Below are 16,056 nucleotides of genomic sequence, written 5' to 3'. Positions count from 1 at the left end.
GTGAGTATCGGTTAACCCCTGCTTGGCCGGGAGGGCTGGAACTCCGCGGGCCGGAACCCGCGAGTTGGGGCTCCCCGGCCACACCCCTTGCGGGATTTAAAGGGGCAGGAGGGGCCGGGTCAGACCCAAGCCCGAACCAAGGGAGCGGGCATGAGGCGCTGCCCGTGCCGGGGGAGCCTGAGCGAGGCGGAGGCCGGGGCGCTGCCAGGGGCGGCCCGCATGGGGCTGGAGGCGCCTAGAGGGGGGCGGCGGCGGCAGCCGGGGCAGCAGCGACCTGGGCCCAGCGCAGGGGGCCCGGCGGGGCGGCCGGAGAGACGCGGGCCCCCGATCCAGACCGAGGTGTTCAACCTCGGGCCTGAGCCAGGGACAGAACGACAGCTTGAGCCTGAAGCAGCTGGCCTCGGAGCCCAGACGGAGCGGTCCAGCCAAAAGACAGAGCCAGTCAGGTTCAACCTCCGGACACATCCAGAAAGGAGCAGTCACTGGTCAGAGCTGGAGACAACTGGTTCCTGGACGGAGAATGAGACAGATGGCTTTTGGACTGATCCGCAGAAGTCCGATCTCCTGTCTAAGCCAGACAGGGCCAGCCTGTGGACACAGCCTGGCGTTGATGGGCCCTGGACAGAGCTAGAAATACATAGGTCACAGACCCAGCCGGAAAGGGCCAAACTCTGGGCTGATAACCTATGCACCCAGCAGAACAGGTCTAGCCTCCGGACTCGACCAGAGGGAGTCTGTCCCTCAACAGAGCCAAGTGCTGATGGCTCTTGGGAAGGATTCTACACTGATAGCTCCAGGACACAACAGGATACTGAAGGCCCCTGGACAGAGCCTCACATCGATGGCTCCCAGATGCAACAGGATACCGAAACAGCCTGGAAGCATGTTGGCATTGATGGTTTCCCAGCACAAGATTCTGATGGCTCCTGGACTGAGCCTGGCGCTGACGTCCCCCAGACACGAGATGCACATGGAACCCAGACAAAGCCTGAGACAGACTTCCTTTTGGGGGAGCCCAGCCAAGATGGCTCACTAAAGGAACGAGAAACCGGGGAATTGGTGACTCACCTGTACTCTCACCTGGAGTGTAGCCCTTTGACCACTGTGCCCCGCCTCATCATCACTCCTGAAACCCCTGAGCCCGAGGCTCAGCCAGTGGGACCCTCCTCCAGGGTTGAGGGGGGCAGTGGTGGCTTCTCCTCTGCCTCCTCTTTTGATGAATCTGAGGATGACGTGGTGGCTGGAGGTGGAGGTGCCAGCGATCCTGAGGACAGGTCTGGGGTGAGTGGGACCCATCCTGCCCGTGACCCCCAACTCCCCGCCCCCTCACAGATCCCTGATCCCCTGTTTGCTTTGAGAAGTTTTCTAGCATCCACCAGCAATCTCATCTCCATGCACCTCTTCCATCCAGTGATCTCTTGACAGCTGGCTTACTAATCCACTCCGTGCACCCTCCTCCTAATATTCTCCTTTCTCCCTCACCCACTTCCTCCCGTCCTGGGGTCTAAAATGGATGGCCGCTGACTGACTTCATGGTGCCCAGGAACCCCTGAAATTATGTGACTGCATGAATCTGTGTGTGTATACACACAACATTTTTGCAGCAAGACCCTCTACCTTCTGTCAGATCCTCTAGAAAGTCTGTGCTCCCAAAATCTGAAGAGCACTAGTTTAGGAAGACAGAAAAAGTGCACTCTCTACCCCCAGTTTCTTAGTCTGGGGCCCGTGGCTACCTTACGGGGTCATGAACCTTTGTTAGCCCTTAGCCAACTCACTTTTGTAGGCAGTGAGCCCCCAGCATTTATCAGACTCTTGAAGGGCTGTGTGAACCCCAAAGGCTAAGGGACCCCCAACCTAGTCAGCGACCCTACAGTTCCCCCGCTGCCCCCCAGATCCCCAAGGGGCTCCCTGCAGACTCCTGTTTACATCCTCCGTCCTCACTCCCAGCTTGGGTGTGGTTCTCCCCTGGTGAATCAGGAGGGCTGGTGGGGCAGGTTCAGGAAGGGAGGGTCAGTGTGGAGACAGGTGTGAGAGCCTCATGTGGATTGGCCTGCTGGGTCCTCCCATTGTCCTGCAGCCCCTGGCTGGAGTCTGCCCTGAGCCCCCATTTTCCCACATGCCTGCCTTAGGAACATGTTCACACAGGTGGCTACAGATGTGAGAGACAGACCTGCCTCAACCTGCCTGTGCCGGAGCAGAGGAGCTTACTGACCCTCTGGGGCTTTCTGCCATTGCAATTCTCTCTACCTACTCTCTCACGCGCCTGGCATCTCACATCCTTGGCATGATCCCCGCTGGACTGGAAGCGAATGAGAAAATCAAATAATAGCAGCTAGCACTCAACTTATGTCCAGATCTCTGCTAAGCTCCTTGCTGCTTGACTCCTTTCATCCTCACAGCAGCCCTGCAGGGTAGATACTATTACCCCCATTTTATAGATGAGGAAAACTGAGGCCAGAGAGGTCAATACATTTGTCCAGAGTCACATACTTTGGAAGACGCAGAGCTAAGATTCCAACTCTTAATACCAGGCACTTTTCTAAGTGTTGTATACGTGTTAACTCTGAATCTTTATAATAGCACCATGAGATTGGGATGATTGTCGCCATTTTATAGATAAGGACACTGAGGCCTGAAGAAGTGAGGTCACTAGCTTAGGGCGGCCAAGTCAGTTCAGAGTCAGGATTCTAACTCAGTTCTGGCTGAGTTTAAAACCCAGTCATTTTAATCCCTGCAATATGTGAATGGGTCCACCCCTCACTCGCTTTCCTCCCAGGCTTCCCTGTCCAGTTTTATCTCATCCTTCCAGAATCTGCCTCCAAGGCCCACTTCTGATCCACTTTTGACTTCCCCTGCTCCAGCACCTTCCATGGCTCCCCAGTGGTCAAAGCTTCCTTCCCGCATTCAGCTTCCCTTCACCCCTGTGGCCCCTTCTGCTTCAGTGAAGTGCAGGCTGTTCCTTGAACACCCAGCCACCATCCAACTCTGCTTACTGCTCAAGCTGTTCCCACCTTCCAGAAAACCCTGGAAGCCACACAGCTCCTTTCTTGCTGCATTTTGAAATTACATCTGACCTTAAAGGCCCAACTACTTTCTTCCTTTCCTCCCCACTTCCTTCCTTCTCACATCCATCCAGTTCTCCTGGTCAGACACGATGGTCTGAGCCCTGAGCTACTACTCTGTGTCCAGTGCTGTGTTGGCTTTGCTGGGCACACAGCAGTGACTGAGACATTGCCCTTGGGGAGTGCCCAGCCAGTGGAGGAGAGAGACCCATCACCATGCAGTGGCATCTACAAGTGCTTAGGGCCGGGGTGGCAGAAGTCCAGAGGGCTGTGGAGTCCAGAGGAGGTGACAAGTCAAACCTGGGGTATCAGAGAGAGCTTCCTAGAAGAGGACACATGGGAGATAACAGCATCATGAAGCCATCTGAGAAATCCCAGATTGATCATCAGGTCCTGGTAAAAGGACAGAAAAGATACTGAATCTGCTTATAATTTAAAAAGACAGTTTCAACTAACCTCCTGTGATCTAACCACTGTTTTTGGAGCACCTACTGTATGCCAGGCCATGGGCTGGGGACATAGTTGTAACCATGACAACCCCAATCCCTACCCTCAGAGCTTGTAGTCCAGCACTGGTGTAGTGGGTAAGCCCAGAGAAGTGGGATCAGACCAGAAATAGAACCTGAGCACTGTGCTGTGTGATTTAGGCAAGTGATTCACCCCTCTGAGACTCTGTTTCCTCCTCTCTAGCACAGTCAACAGTCCTCCTGGGGCTGTGTTTTTACGATTAAGTAGGTTAATGCACGTTGAATCTTTGTCATTGTGTCTGGAATGTTCCATGTGCTTAGTAAACAGGAACTTTTATTAATCACCTCCTCTCCATGGCTGGCTGCTGGAGGGGGAGAGGGAATAGCTCTTCCTGAATATTGCAGTCCAACACCATGCCTCTATTTGACCTTCCCAGCATTAATTGCTATGTCTGCTAGGTAGCCAGGTTCTGAGGGAGTTGGAAAAAACATGGCCTTGACCCAGGGTAGCAAGGGGATGAGACGCAGAACTTCCTTCTCTGAAGACAGCCCATTCTCCCAATACTTGCTAAGGGCCTGCTGTGTGCTTAGAGCAGAGAACACGCTTGTGTATGTGCACATGTGCATGTATGTGAGCCAGGCACTAACGGGTCTCAAGAACCTCATGGTTAAGTCAACATGATGCAGCTAAATCCTTGTTTTCTGTTTGTTTCTCTGTTTTTTTATTGCACACACACTCTCTGTCTTTTTCTCCTTTCTGTCTTCTTTGTCATTACTTTGTATCTGTGTCTCCCTGTCTGTATTTCTCTATTTCCTTTTTTTTTTTTTTGTCTTTTAGTAACTCTGTGTGTCTCTCTGTATTAATCAGGATGGGTCAGGATTTGCTGTAGTAACAAACAACCCCCAAGCTTAGTGACTTGGAACAAAAAAGGATTGTTTTTGTTCATACTTCACATTGACCATGGGTCACTAGTAGGTGAGGGGATCTGCTACATGCTGTCTTCACTCAGAGCCAGGCTAAGGAAGCTTCCATTTATCTTTCCACACTATCCCACTTCCTTCCACAACAGGGAAAAGAACATGGAGAGTCACCCAAAAGTGACACTTCTGCTCACATGTCAGTGGCCAAAGCAAATTCCGACTCTGTCACTGCTTTCTTTGTGTCTGTGTCCCTCTGTCCTTCTTGAATGGGTAAAGAAAGGCCAGGTTTTGTTGCAGTAACAAGGGATCCCCAAATCTTGCCCTCCATGTTAACACCAAGGACTTGGAAACCTCAGTAGTGTCCCGAAACTAAGTCAGACCTTCTGAGGAAAATAATAGAGGCAGGAGATCAGTAACCCAAATTCAAAAGGGCAGGGACACCCCTGAAGGGGGTCAGACTAGAGCTGTTTGGTGAGCAGCTCTTATGACTGCTGCAGTCTCTGTCTTTGTCCCTGTCTCTGTTGTCACTTTCATCCATCATTGTTTCTGTCTCTCTTTGTGTTTCGGCCCCATCCATCAACACCTGCTTGTTTCCATGTTTGTGTGTATGTGGAGGGGAAGGTTTGGGGATCATTTGTTACTGCAACAAACCTGGCCTATCTTTACTCATTCGAGAGAGACACAGATACAAAGAAAGTGATGACGGAGATGGAGAGAAATGGACAGAGACTCTGCCCCACTTTTGCTGAGGCCTATGGGGGATCTCGTGATTGCTGAAGTAAGTGGGCTTTGCTCTTCCCATGAAGCTTGGGAGCGGCGAGGCCCCTGGTCCTGGAGAGACCCTAGGCCCCCCTTGGTTCCCTCTCAGCAGAGCACCCCATCCCCTTTCTTGCCTGGCCTCTGCCTTGACCCCGTCCCACTCTGCCCCACACAGAACAAACCATGGAAGAAGCTGAAGACAACTCTGAAGTATTCACCCTTTGTGGTCTCCTTCCGAAAACACTACCCTTGGGTCCAGCTGTCTGGACATGCTGGTGAGAGCAGAGGGCAGGGAGGGGTGGAGGGTAGACAGGGTTGTGCAGAGCGCTTTTCTCTGTAATTTAGTTTCCACATCTGTAGAATGGGCTTGGTGAGAGTCTCCACCTCGTAGAGCTGTTATGAGAGGGGCTTAGGTCTGGATCAGGCCATTCATACATCAAGGCCTGGGCTGTTCCTTGTTATCCTGGTATTGGGGGGTAAATCTTCAATCCTGGGGACAAATGGGCCTGGACTCAAATCTTAGTTCTGTTCTTTGTGGGTGACCCTGGGCAAGTCCTTCCCTGGGCTTCAAGTTTCTTCATTTGTAATATGGAGATAATTACACCTTCCTTGCAGGCTTAACTGAAGGGTTAAAATAAAAATGTATATTGAGATTGATAAACAGGCCCCCATAAATGGAAATAATCATTCTTTGTCCTCTTCCTGTGTCCAGAGCATAGTAGGCCCTCAATACCCAGCAGCATTAACGGTTTCTCCCCAGACCTAGGACAGTGTCTCTAGCGTAGAGTAACACCATGCCTAGCATAGAGCCTTTTCTGTAAAAGGCTAGATAATAAATATATTAGGTTTTTTGGGCCAGATAGTTTCTATTACAACTACTCAGCTCTGTTGTTGTAGCATGAAAGCAGCCATAAATCATACATAAACACTTGAGCATGTCTGTGTTCCAATAAAGTTTTATTTACAAAAACAGGCACCGGTAGGGACTAGACAAACTGTACTTAACCAGCAAAAGAAGACAGCAAAGGAAGTTCCTGCCTTGGTCATCCTTAGATCTGAGTCAGAGAAAAGGCAAGGCCCCCTGACACAATTCGCATAGGCCTGCCATCTCTATATGTTGTAGTTACTATTGCTGAGTTAAAAAACAAAACAAAACAAAGAAACTCAAAACTTAGTGCTGATTTAAAAAACCTAGTGGAATAAATTATCACTGTATTGCACTCACAGGTTTTGGTCAGGAATTCAGACAGGGCATGGCGGGGTTGGTTTGTTGCTGCTCCATATCTGGAAGGTCATCTAGGGCAACCCAAAGGCAGCGGGGTGGAAAATTTGGAAGTACTTTCACTCCACTACAGCTGAATTGATGCTGGCTGTTGTCTGGGTCTTAGCTGGTCGCTGGGGCCACCAGCTGGAAAGCCTATTTGTGGCTTCTCTGCGTAGCTGCTTGGGCTCCCTCACAATATGGCAGCCACAGAGCAGTCAGATTTCTTAAGCGGCAGCTCAGGACTGCAAAAGCAAATGTCTGCCAATAAAGTGGAAACTGCATCTCTTTTTATGACCTAGACTGTGAAGTTATAGGGTCATTTCTGCCATAAACCCTCCCAGATTCAAGGATTAGATTCCACTTCTTGATGGGGAATAGCAAAATTCTAGACAAACCTGTGGGACAGAAGCTATTGTTGCACCCATCTTTGAAAAACAGAATCTGAAAATACAGTCTGCCTCAATAAGAATTTGTAACTCTAATGTGCCCTCTCTGCATGGTCCAGGAAATGCCAGATTTATAAATTAAATAGGTCCTGGTTCTTAGCACTCTGTGACTCCAGACAAGAAGCAAAAGCAGATCTGTTCTGGAGAGTCATGCTCTGACTCAGGTCCCACGAAAATTCCTACAAGTGACCATGAACTTGTAATACAAAATCACAAAACAAATGAGGGAAAAGTCTGCGGGGAACAGGACTCTTGTTTAAACAAAGAGCAGAAACAGGCCTTTCCCTTGCTACCCCTGGCCAAGATTTTGAGAGCTGCAGGGAGGGAGAGAAAGCACTGCAGAAGGGACAGCCAAGATGATGGTGGCCAGGACCTGATGCAGGCTGGGGACCGCAGAGTGTTCTCTTGCTGAGGCGGTGCCTGACTCTCTATTGGCTGTGCTGCTTGTAGGGAACTTCCAGTCAGGAGAGGACGGTCGGATTCTAAAGCGTTTCTGTCAGTACGAGCAGCGCAGCCTGGAGCAGCTCATGAGCGACCCCCTGCGGCCTTTCGTGCCAGCCTACTACGGCCTGGTGCAGCGGGAAGGCCAGGCCTTCAATCAGATGGAAGATCTCCTGGCAGACTTTGACAGCCCCTCCATCATGGACTGCAAAATGGGCAGCAGGTAGGTAGGTAGGTTCAGGGGCAGCCAGAGAGCAGAGGTGGAGACTCTGGGATGAGCATTTTTGAAGATAGTGCTAAGTCAGTGTTCCCAGTGGTTGGACCTGCACACACTCCCACCAGCAGTGTATAAGCATTCCAGCATTCCTTGTTCTCATATCTGTGATATAATGAGTCATAAGAAATACCAAATATGTATTTCTCAGGTATATTTGGTTTTCATCCACAGTTCCTGAAAACACTGCAGTCTTAAAGGTGAAATGGTGTTTTGTCATGTTAATGAGAGACTTTTGGACCCCACCCAAGGGTGGGGTTAGAGGCTGAATCAGCCAAGGGCCAATAATTTAGTCAGTCACGACTAGGCAATGAAGCCCTCACAAAAACCCCTGAGAAGAGAGCGTGGTTGGATCCCGCTTCTCAGTCGGGGAGATCTATGCTTGGGGAACCAGAATGCCTCCACCGGCTCCAAGCTCCACAGGGATAGAAACTTCTGTATTTGAGACCTTGCTCTGTGTCTCTCTTTATCTGGCTGTTAACTTGCATCCTTTATGGTGTCATGTTTTCCTGAGTTCTGTGAGCGGCTCTAGCAAATTAATTGAACCTAAGAGGGAGGTCATGGGAACCTCCAATCTGTAGCTGGTAGGTCAGAAGCACAGGTAACTGCCGGGGGTTTGCAGTGGACGGGGTTGGGGTGAGGGGGATGGAGTGGAGGATACTCTTGTAGGACAGGAGGCTTTGACCTGGGAATCTGGTGCTGTCTCCAGGTAGATGGCATCAGAATTGAGTTCCTGGACACCCTGCTGGTATTCGAGAATTTCTTAGTGTTATGTGTGGGAAGACCCCCTCCCACATGCTTAAACACATTGCAGTCGGGTCAGGGAACCCCAGTGGAGTTATACTACTATTACTGCTGTGTATAATATTGTTTTTGTTATATATATATATGAAGGAAAAGACTGTACCATCTCAGTGCCTGTTTAAATATTTTGCCCATTTTTGTATTGGCCATTTCTGTCTTTTTATTTTTGATTTGTAATTCTTCATATATTCTGGATACAAGTATTTTGTTGGAGATACAAACACGTTCTCCAACTTTACCATTTCACTCTCTTAATATTGTCTTTTGATAACTCGAAGTACTTTTAATTTAGTCCAGTTTGTCACCTTTTTCTCATTCTAGTTACTAGCTTTGTGTTTAAGAAATCTGCCTACTTCATGATCATGAAGATCTATGTTTTCTTCTGACAGCTTTATTAACTGTCACATTTATATCTGCATCTAGAATTTTTTTACATGATGTGAGGTAGGGATTGAGGTTATTTTTTTTCATACAGATATCCTATTGATCCATCACCATTTATTTAAAAGGCTTCCCTTTCCCCACTGGATCGTAATGCCTAGCTTGCCACAAATTGGGTGTGTGTACGTGTGTGTGTCTGTTTTTGGACTCTGTCCGGTCCATCGATCTGTTTGTCTCTCCTTGTGCCACACTAGTTTCATCACACGGCTTGATATCAGGGAGTGTCAGTCCTCCGGCTTTGTTCTTCATTTCTCTTATACCATCATCTGTGTCCCAGGACCTACCTGGAGGAGGAATTGGTGAAGGCGCGGGAACGACCCTGGCCCCGGAGGGACATGTATGAGAAGATGGTGGCTGTGGACCCCGGAGCCCCCACCCCTGAGGAGCATGCCCAGGCTGCTGTCACTAAGCCCCGCTACATGCAGTGGAGGGAGACTGTCAGCTCGACTTCCACCCTTGGCTTCCGGATCGAGGGTATCAAGGTGAGGGCCAGCAGCTGCTAGCCTGTCGCTAGAGGGCTGGGAGCTACAGCGGAGGCAGGACTTCTTGGGGACTGTGGGTGTCAAGAGAAGCTGGAAAGAAGCAAGACCTGGAGAGCAGGAAACTGCAGAGATGAAAAGACTGGGGTCCAGTGAGGTCCTTCCTGTCTTTCCCACATCCATCAGAGACCAAGCTTTGTTTTTTTCTGTCCCTGAGCAGCTCCACATTCCATCTGCTCCCCTCCCTGCAGCCCTGTCCTGGTCTGCGTGGTGTTCTTCAGCTCTGAACCCTGATTCACTGTCCAACACAGAAGTTGGAGGGATCCTTTTTCCCCTCTTACATAGAAACATTTTTTTTTCTTTGTTTCTTTCTTGGTAAATTGAATCTAATTGTGTGAATAGGTATTGACACAGTTCAAAAGTCAAAGTAATATTGGAAAGGGGTGTATAGGAGAAACCTCCCTCCCAACCCTGCTGCTGTCCTTATTCGTCCCTTCCCTGCTCCTGCCTTCACCCCCACCTGCTTCTGGGCAACCACTTTATCAGTTTCTTATATTTCTTCCTGCAAATAACAAACAGATGCATTTGTATATCCTAAAATTCCCTCCCTTTCTTACCCAAAAGGTAGAGTTTTCCATATCGTTCCATAGAGGATCTCCTCTGCCTGTCTTTCCTTTTTTACAGCCATGTAATAGCTCTTTGTGGATGTGCCACAGTCCCCTATAGATGGCCACCTGGGCTGTTTCCATTTTTTTCCATTACAAATAATGCCTCAGTCACTTTGTACTTAAGACATTTTGCAAGTGTATAGGTTTAGCTGTAGACTAGACTCCCAGAAGCAGAGCTGCTGGCTCAAAGATTGAGTGCATTGGGAATTCTGCTGGAGATCGCCAGCTCCTCTCATAGGTCTTGTACAATTATGCATCCCACCAGTGAGGTCTGACAGTGCCTCTTCCCCCAAAGCCCCACCTGAGCCATCTTGCTAAGTTGCAAATCCAACTGCCATTCTCATATTTAGTAGCCTTCTGTGGCTCCCTAGGATCCTGGCCTCCAGAGTCTACACATCTCTCACCCCTCTCTTCCTCCTTCTCTGCCTGCAGGCCACAATGAAGCACTTTCATTTCCTTTAAAGGGTCTTGCTCTTGCCTGGCACAGGGCTCTGCACATGCTATTCCCTCTGCCAGGGCTGCTCTTCCCCCTGTTGCTGCGCTGGTTAATTCCCAGTCATTTTCCTGTCTCTTTTCACATTTTTTTCTTCCTCCAGGAAGCCCTCCTTGATTGCCATTCTCCTAGATCAGAGCCCTCTCTTTACCTCCTCATAGCTCCCTATACTCCTTCATTATTCTTATCTCCCTTGTGATAATCTTATCCAACTTCTGCCTCCCTCATCTGACTGTGCCTGTCCTTTTATCTCCATGTTACCAGTGCCCACAAGGCACCAGGCACAGTGTGGCAGAATGACTCAGATGGCTTCTCCTTGCCCCTCTGAGACGTACAAAAGAACATGTCTCAGTTCTGGAGTGCTTGCTTGCCATATGCCTTACACCCAGTCTCCTCTAATCCTTATACCAGATTTAAGCAGTAGATACCAACACAGTTCCCATCTTCTAGATGAGGAAACACCCTGCAGCAGGTGAAGTGACTTGCTTAGGGCCACTCAGCTAAGTACCATCATGGTTCAAAGCCAGGTCCACCCCCATCCAAAGCCCACTGACTAGGCCGGCTCAACCAGGGGGTTCAAAGTTAGACTCAGAAGGACTGGTTGTTTGGAAATGTGACTTTGGCTGCGTTGAGCTGGGCTGGGCAGGTGGTCAGGCTTCCCCTGAACAGCAAGTGTATGTGGAGGCTGGGAGTTGCCTGAGGCTGGCTTGGTGTTGGGCGTGAGAAGGAAAAGGCGCAACACTGCATCTTCACCCCTTGCCTTGCAGAAAGCCGATGGGACCTGCAACACCAACTTCAAGAAGACACAGGAGCTGGAGCAGGTGACAAAGGCACTGGAGGACTTTGTGGATGGGAACCATGGAATCCTGGTGAGCTGGACACACATGCCCCAAATTTATCAGCCAAGACCACTATTGCTGTAATTCCCAAGTCAGTGGTCTTTTACTTTGGGCCAAGGTTGGCTGATACTGGCTGAACCATCTTTAGTCAGCTGGTGGCTTGGCTTGGACTGGCTGGTGCAGGAGGGCCCCCTTCACGTGTCTGGTGATCGGCTCGCTGTCTCAGCTCACGACTTGCCCACTTGTCTCCCATGATCCGGCAGGCTGGCCTGGGCTTGTTCTCATGGTGGAATCAGGTGGCCCAGAAAACAAGTGGAAACTCAAGCCCTCTTGATGGCTTGGCTCAGAGTAGCTACCACTTTTGCCATGTCCTATTGGCCAAAGCAAGTCCTAAGACCAAGCCTAGATTAAAAAGAAACAGACTATCTTGTTGGGAGGAGCTGCTAAGAAATGAGGGTATAATCTCCCAACACAGTCTTGTCTGTGCCACCTGGATCATCCACCCGCCCCCCAGCCCCCCCATTTCTCCCCGGCTCCCTAATCGCACCCCGGCCGGGGTTTGCCTGATCCTCTGGGATATGGGACGAGGACAGAGCTCCAGGTGGGTAAGGACCCACAAGGTCCCTATGCTAACTAAGAAACCCTCCCTCTCACACAGAGAAAGTACGTGGCACGCCTAGAAGAACTTCGTGAAGCTCTGGAGAACTCTCCCTTCTTCAGGACCCACGAGGTGCGAGCTCCGGCTGCTGTGGGAGCAGTGGGCCCTGTGTGCGGGTACAGTGTGAGGGTCCCAGTGGCTCTGAGGAGAAGCCGCTGACAGAGTTGCAGTCCAGAGCTATGACAAGGAGACCCCAAGTATTGGGGTTTGCTTTTTAGGGTAGGAGCTGGGATAGTTGTGACTTGCTTGAGCCTGAGCACACGGTGTGCCCTCTAGGCCTCACCTTCCTCCTGACTTGGGGAGGAGCAATAGTCCTTCCCTTGTGGGGCTGCTGAAATGGGAGACAAGCAATCGTTGAGCAACTGTCAAGCGCCTTTTATTTATTTATTTGGTCAGATAACTGCTTTATTTTATTTATTTATTTTGTTTTCTTTAATCTACAATTACAAGAAGAACATTATGTTTACTAGGCTTCCCCCTTCACCAAGTCCCCACTGACACCCCCCATTACAGTCACTGTCCATCAGTGTAATAAGATGCTATAGAATCACTACTTGTCTTCACTGTGTTCACAGCCCTCCCCATGCCCCCCCCACACATTATACATGCTAATCGTAAGGCTCCCTTTCTTTTCCCCCGCCCTTATCCCTCCCTTCCCTCCCATCCTCCCCAGTCCCTTTCCCTTTGGTAACTGTTAGTCCGTTCTTGGGTTCTGTGATTCTGGTGCTGTTTTGTTCCTTCAGTTTTTCTTTGTTCTTATGCTCCACATATGAGTGAAATCATTTGGTACTTGTCTTTCTCTGCGTGGCTTATTTCACTGGCCATAATACCCTCCAGCTCCATCCATGTTGTTGCAAATGGTAGGATTTGTTTTCTTCTGATGGCTGAATAATATTCCATTATGTATGTGTACCACCTCTTTTTTTATCCATTCATCTACTGATGGACACTTAGGTTACTTCCATTTCTTGGCTATTGTAAATAGTGTGTCAAGCGCCTTTTAGAGCACAGAAGTGCACTTAACTCCTAGCACTTACTTTATAATCATACTTATTTACAATTGTTGTTACCTGCATTCTGTGTTTGGTGGCTCTCCCCCTTCCCTCCTCCTTCCCTCACAGCCTGGGTGTCTTTGGAAAGTCTCTTTGGAAGCATTCCTCCCTGGGCTGCCTCACAAAGTCTGAGGAGTGGTGACTGGTATTGCAGTACCCCTCCCCTCCCCTCCCCTCCCCTCCCCAGCCCTCCTCTTTTGCCTGCCATCTCTGACTTCACTCGTCAGGAAAGAGTGTCAGGCCAGGCAGGGCTGAAGCCCCGCTGATTCCCCAACCCTCAGCCTGGGCAGTTCTGTAGGCCTGTCTCTGACCTGTGGATGGGGTAACGGAGTGCCTGCCTCGCGGGCGTGCTGCAGGTCCAGTGGGCTCATAGGGTGAACCCTCAGTTTGTGCCCGTTCTTACTGTCAGGCTTCTTATCAGACATCCCCCTCATCGTCCTGTCCCTGCCTTCGAACTTCACATGCAAGCCACAGAGAGGCAGCCCAGGGACCTCATTTTTTCTGTTCTCGTGTTTGGTTTCGTCTGCCTGGGGACTTATCGTTTTAAAAAATGAGTTGCCAACATTTAAAACATGAGACTTCACAGTGAAATTGGGATTTCCAGTTTCCTTTGACACACTGGGAGACGTGGTAACGCTGGGCAGCTCGCCGTATGCCAACAGCCATCCAGAGTGGGGAGGCATCTGCCTCTTCCGACAGTCACCTTGCCTGCCCAGTTGTCTGATCCTCTGGAGCAGAGGGGTTTGAAAGCTGACTGGAAAAAGGGAGGGGCTTACATACCTGGAGTTAAGTAAAGGCAACAAAATAGTTTCTATGTCAAGACACACAGCATGTTCTGAGAGCTGTGTGCTAAGCACCTTGGGCATTTTATAAGCCTGGGGATCATGGAATGCTGCCAATGACCCCAGGAGGTCGGGGCTTTTACCATCATCCCCATTGTACAGATGAGAAAACCAAGACCTGGAGAAAGAAGCCACTTGCCCGGGGGTCCCCAGCAGCAATATGGGGAGGTAGTAGCCACTCCTTAGCCTCCACCAGGCTCTCCTGATGAAGTCAGGATCCTGCAGGCATTTGCATTTGTATCCTAGCTTGAAAAAGGAAACTGGTTTACATTGGTTGTACAATTGCTATACTGACAACTGTTCTAAGAGCTTTATGTGGATTAATTCATGCATATGCCAAGCAACCTTTGAGGTAAGTGGTGTACTTTTCCCATTATTCCACTTTGTATATGAGGATGCAGAGGCACTGAGAAATTGTCATCTGCCCAAGGCCACAGAGCCAGAAAGTGGCAGAGCCAGGATGTAAACCCAGGTTGTCTGGCTCAAGTTCATGCTGTCAACCACTCAGCTCAGCTGCCTGCTGGCAGGGGGGACCTTGGCCAGTGCCTGCTCCTCTCCTAACCTCCCATCTCTCTCCCTGCAGGTAGTAGGCAGCTCCCTCCTCTTTGTGCACGACCATACGGGCCTGGCCAGGGTCTGGATGATCGACTTTGGGAAGACAGTGGCCCTGCCTGACCACCAGACGCTCAGCCACCGACTGCCCTGGGCCGAGGGCAACCACGAGGATGGCTACCTCTGGGGCCTGGACAACATGATCCGCCTGCTTCAGGGGCTGGCCCAGAGTTGACCTACTTGGCTCCCACTGGCTTATCTACTGGATCATGCCCGTCTGGCTGGAGGAGCCTGAGATGCCCGGGGGCCTGAGGTTGGGGGAGTTGACCTCACTGTCGGGAGAGATTGTGTTGTGTACCACACAAGACCTGAATGGAAGATATGAAGGGCTATGGAGACCAGGGAGTGCCTCACCGTTTCATAAGCCAGGGGTTAAGGACTGGAGATGGGGAGAGACACAGCTGGGTCTCAGTGAGTCAGAACTAGACTGGTTCCTCTGAGCGGCCAGGAAGGTTTGTGAGGAGCTGCCAGAGGCCACAACTAAACCACGTGCCCTGAAAGAACATGATTCCCGTGGCTGGCTGTTGCAGGGGGTGTCACTCCATGGATGACTGCCTCCGTGGGGCTGCAAGCTGGTTCCAAGGCCAGCAACCAGTCTCAGCTGTGGTGCCAGGTGCCCAGGAAAACCGGACCTTGTCTGTGGTCAACTGCAGGAGCTACTCATCCACTGGGGAGAGTTATCTGAGGCCACACAGGTGCTGATAGGCTGAGGGGAGTGTGACAATGACAGGGCTGGCCTGAGAGCTGCCGCTGCTGGGTGGGCCCCAGTTCACCCTGTCCCTTGGCCCCATGGTTCTGGAACTCTAACCCCCACAGACCAAAACCATGCCACGTCCCGTGAGCACTGTGACCAGCACCACTTTGTTCCTCAAGCGCCAGCCTCACTCAGCCTTGGGACTTTCACCTCCTGCCCTTTACCCTTTCTTCCTCCTCCTGTGTGTAGGGGCAGAAAGGGCTTTCAGAAGCCAAAAAGCAGGCTTGGGAATTGGGAATGAGCTGCCTTCCTCAGGAGGCCCCTCCTGCCCCTGGACCCTGCCGTGACTAGTGCCCACCTTGGCCAGAGGTGCAGGGTAGGTGGGGCCACTGGCTGGGACTGTGGGCTCACAACCTGGCCCAAACCAAAGTGCCCAGCACCCTCAGGTGTGGGTGACACCACTGTCCCCCTCTTCCTGCTCCCGTGACTTTGGGTTCTGGCCCACAAGGCTAGACTTGGGGAGGACAGTCCCCCCTTCCCTAAGCTGAAGCTCTAAGGTCTCCCAGATAAGGAGGTGCACTCCTTTTCTACTGACCATCTTTACAATATTTATACAAGATGTCTATTTGTTCAATGGGGCAGTATGGGGAACAGGAGGGAAAATCACTTCCCATGCCTCCCCTCCCCATGAGGACACCCCAGTAAACAGCACATTCATAGTCAACTTCGTGGAGTTCTTTTGCGTCTGGGATGTGTGGGCTTGAAGCTCATAATCTGGGCGTCAGCATTGGGTGTGACAATGGGACAGGAATGAGTGTGGGGCAGTGATGCAGGCTGGGA

The 16,056-nt window shown here is 50.6% G+C and overlaps 1 protein-coding gene and 1 long non-coding RNA gene across 2 annotated transcripts; one reads left to right on the top strand and one right to left on the bottom strand.

The window, feature by feature from the left end:
• The first annotated feature begins 7 nt into the window (after positions 1 to 7).
• Positions 8 to 15,940, top strand: ITPKC (inositol-trisphosphate 3-kinase C). The gene is made up of 7 exons (XM_037013921.2): positions 8 to 1,281; positions 5,385 to 5,484; positions 7,370 to 7,583; positions 9,157 to 9,361; positions 11,287 to 11,388; positions 12,017 to 12,088; positions 14,494 to 15,940. The coding sequence occupies exons 1-7, from the start codon at positions 151 to 153 to the stop codon at positions 14,695 to 14,697; spliced, it is 2,028 nt and encodes a 675-aa protein (XP_036869816.1). The 5' UTR covers positions 8 to 150; the 3' UTR covers positions 14,698 to 15,940.
• Positions 370 to 1,911, bottom strand: LOC140847165 (uncharacterized). Its single transcript, XR_012126855.1, has 3 exons — positions 1,776 to 1,911; positions 1,069 to 1,264; positions 370 to 509 (listed from the first exon to the last, which is right to left on the bottom strand). It is a non-coding gene; the product is annotated as an uncharacterized lncRNA (long non-coding RNA).
• Positions 15,941 to 16,056: the final 116 nt, after the last annotated feature.

Source organism: Manis javanica, chromosome 17, assembly GCF_040802235.1.
Source record: "Manis javanica isolate MJ-LG chromosome 17, MJ_LKY, whole genome shotgun sequence".
NCBI classification, from domain to species: domain Eukaryota; kingdom Metazoa; phylum Chordata; class Mammalia; order Pholidota; family Manidae; genus Manis; species Manis javanica.
This window is presented reverse-complemented; position numbering and strand designations above follow the sequence as displayed.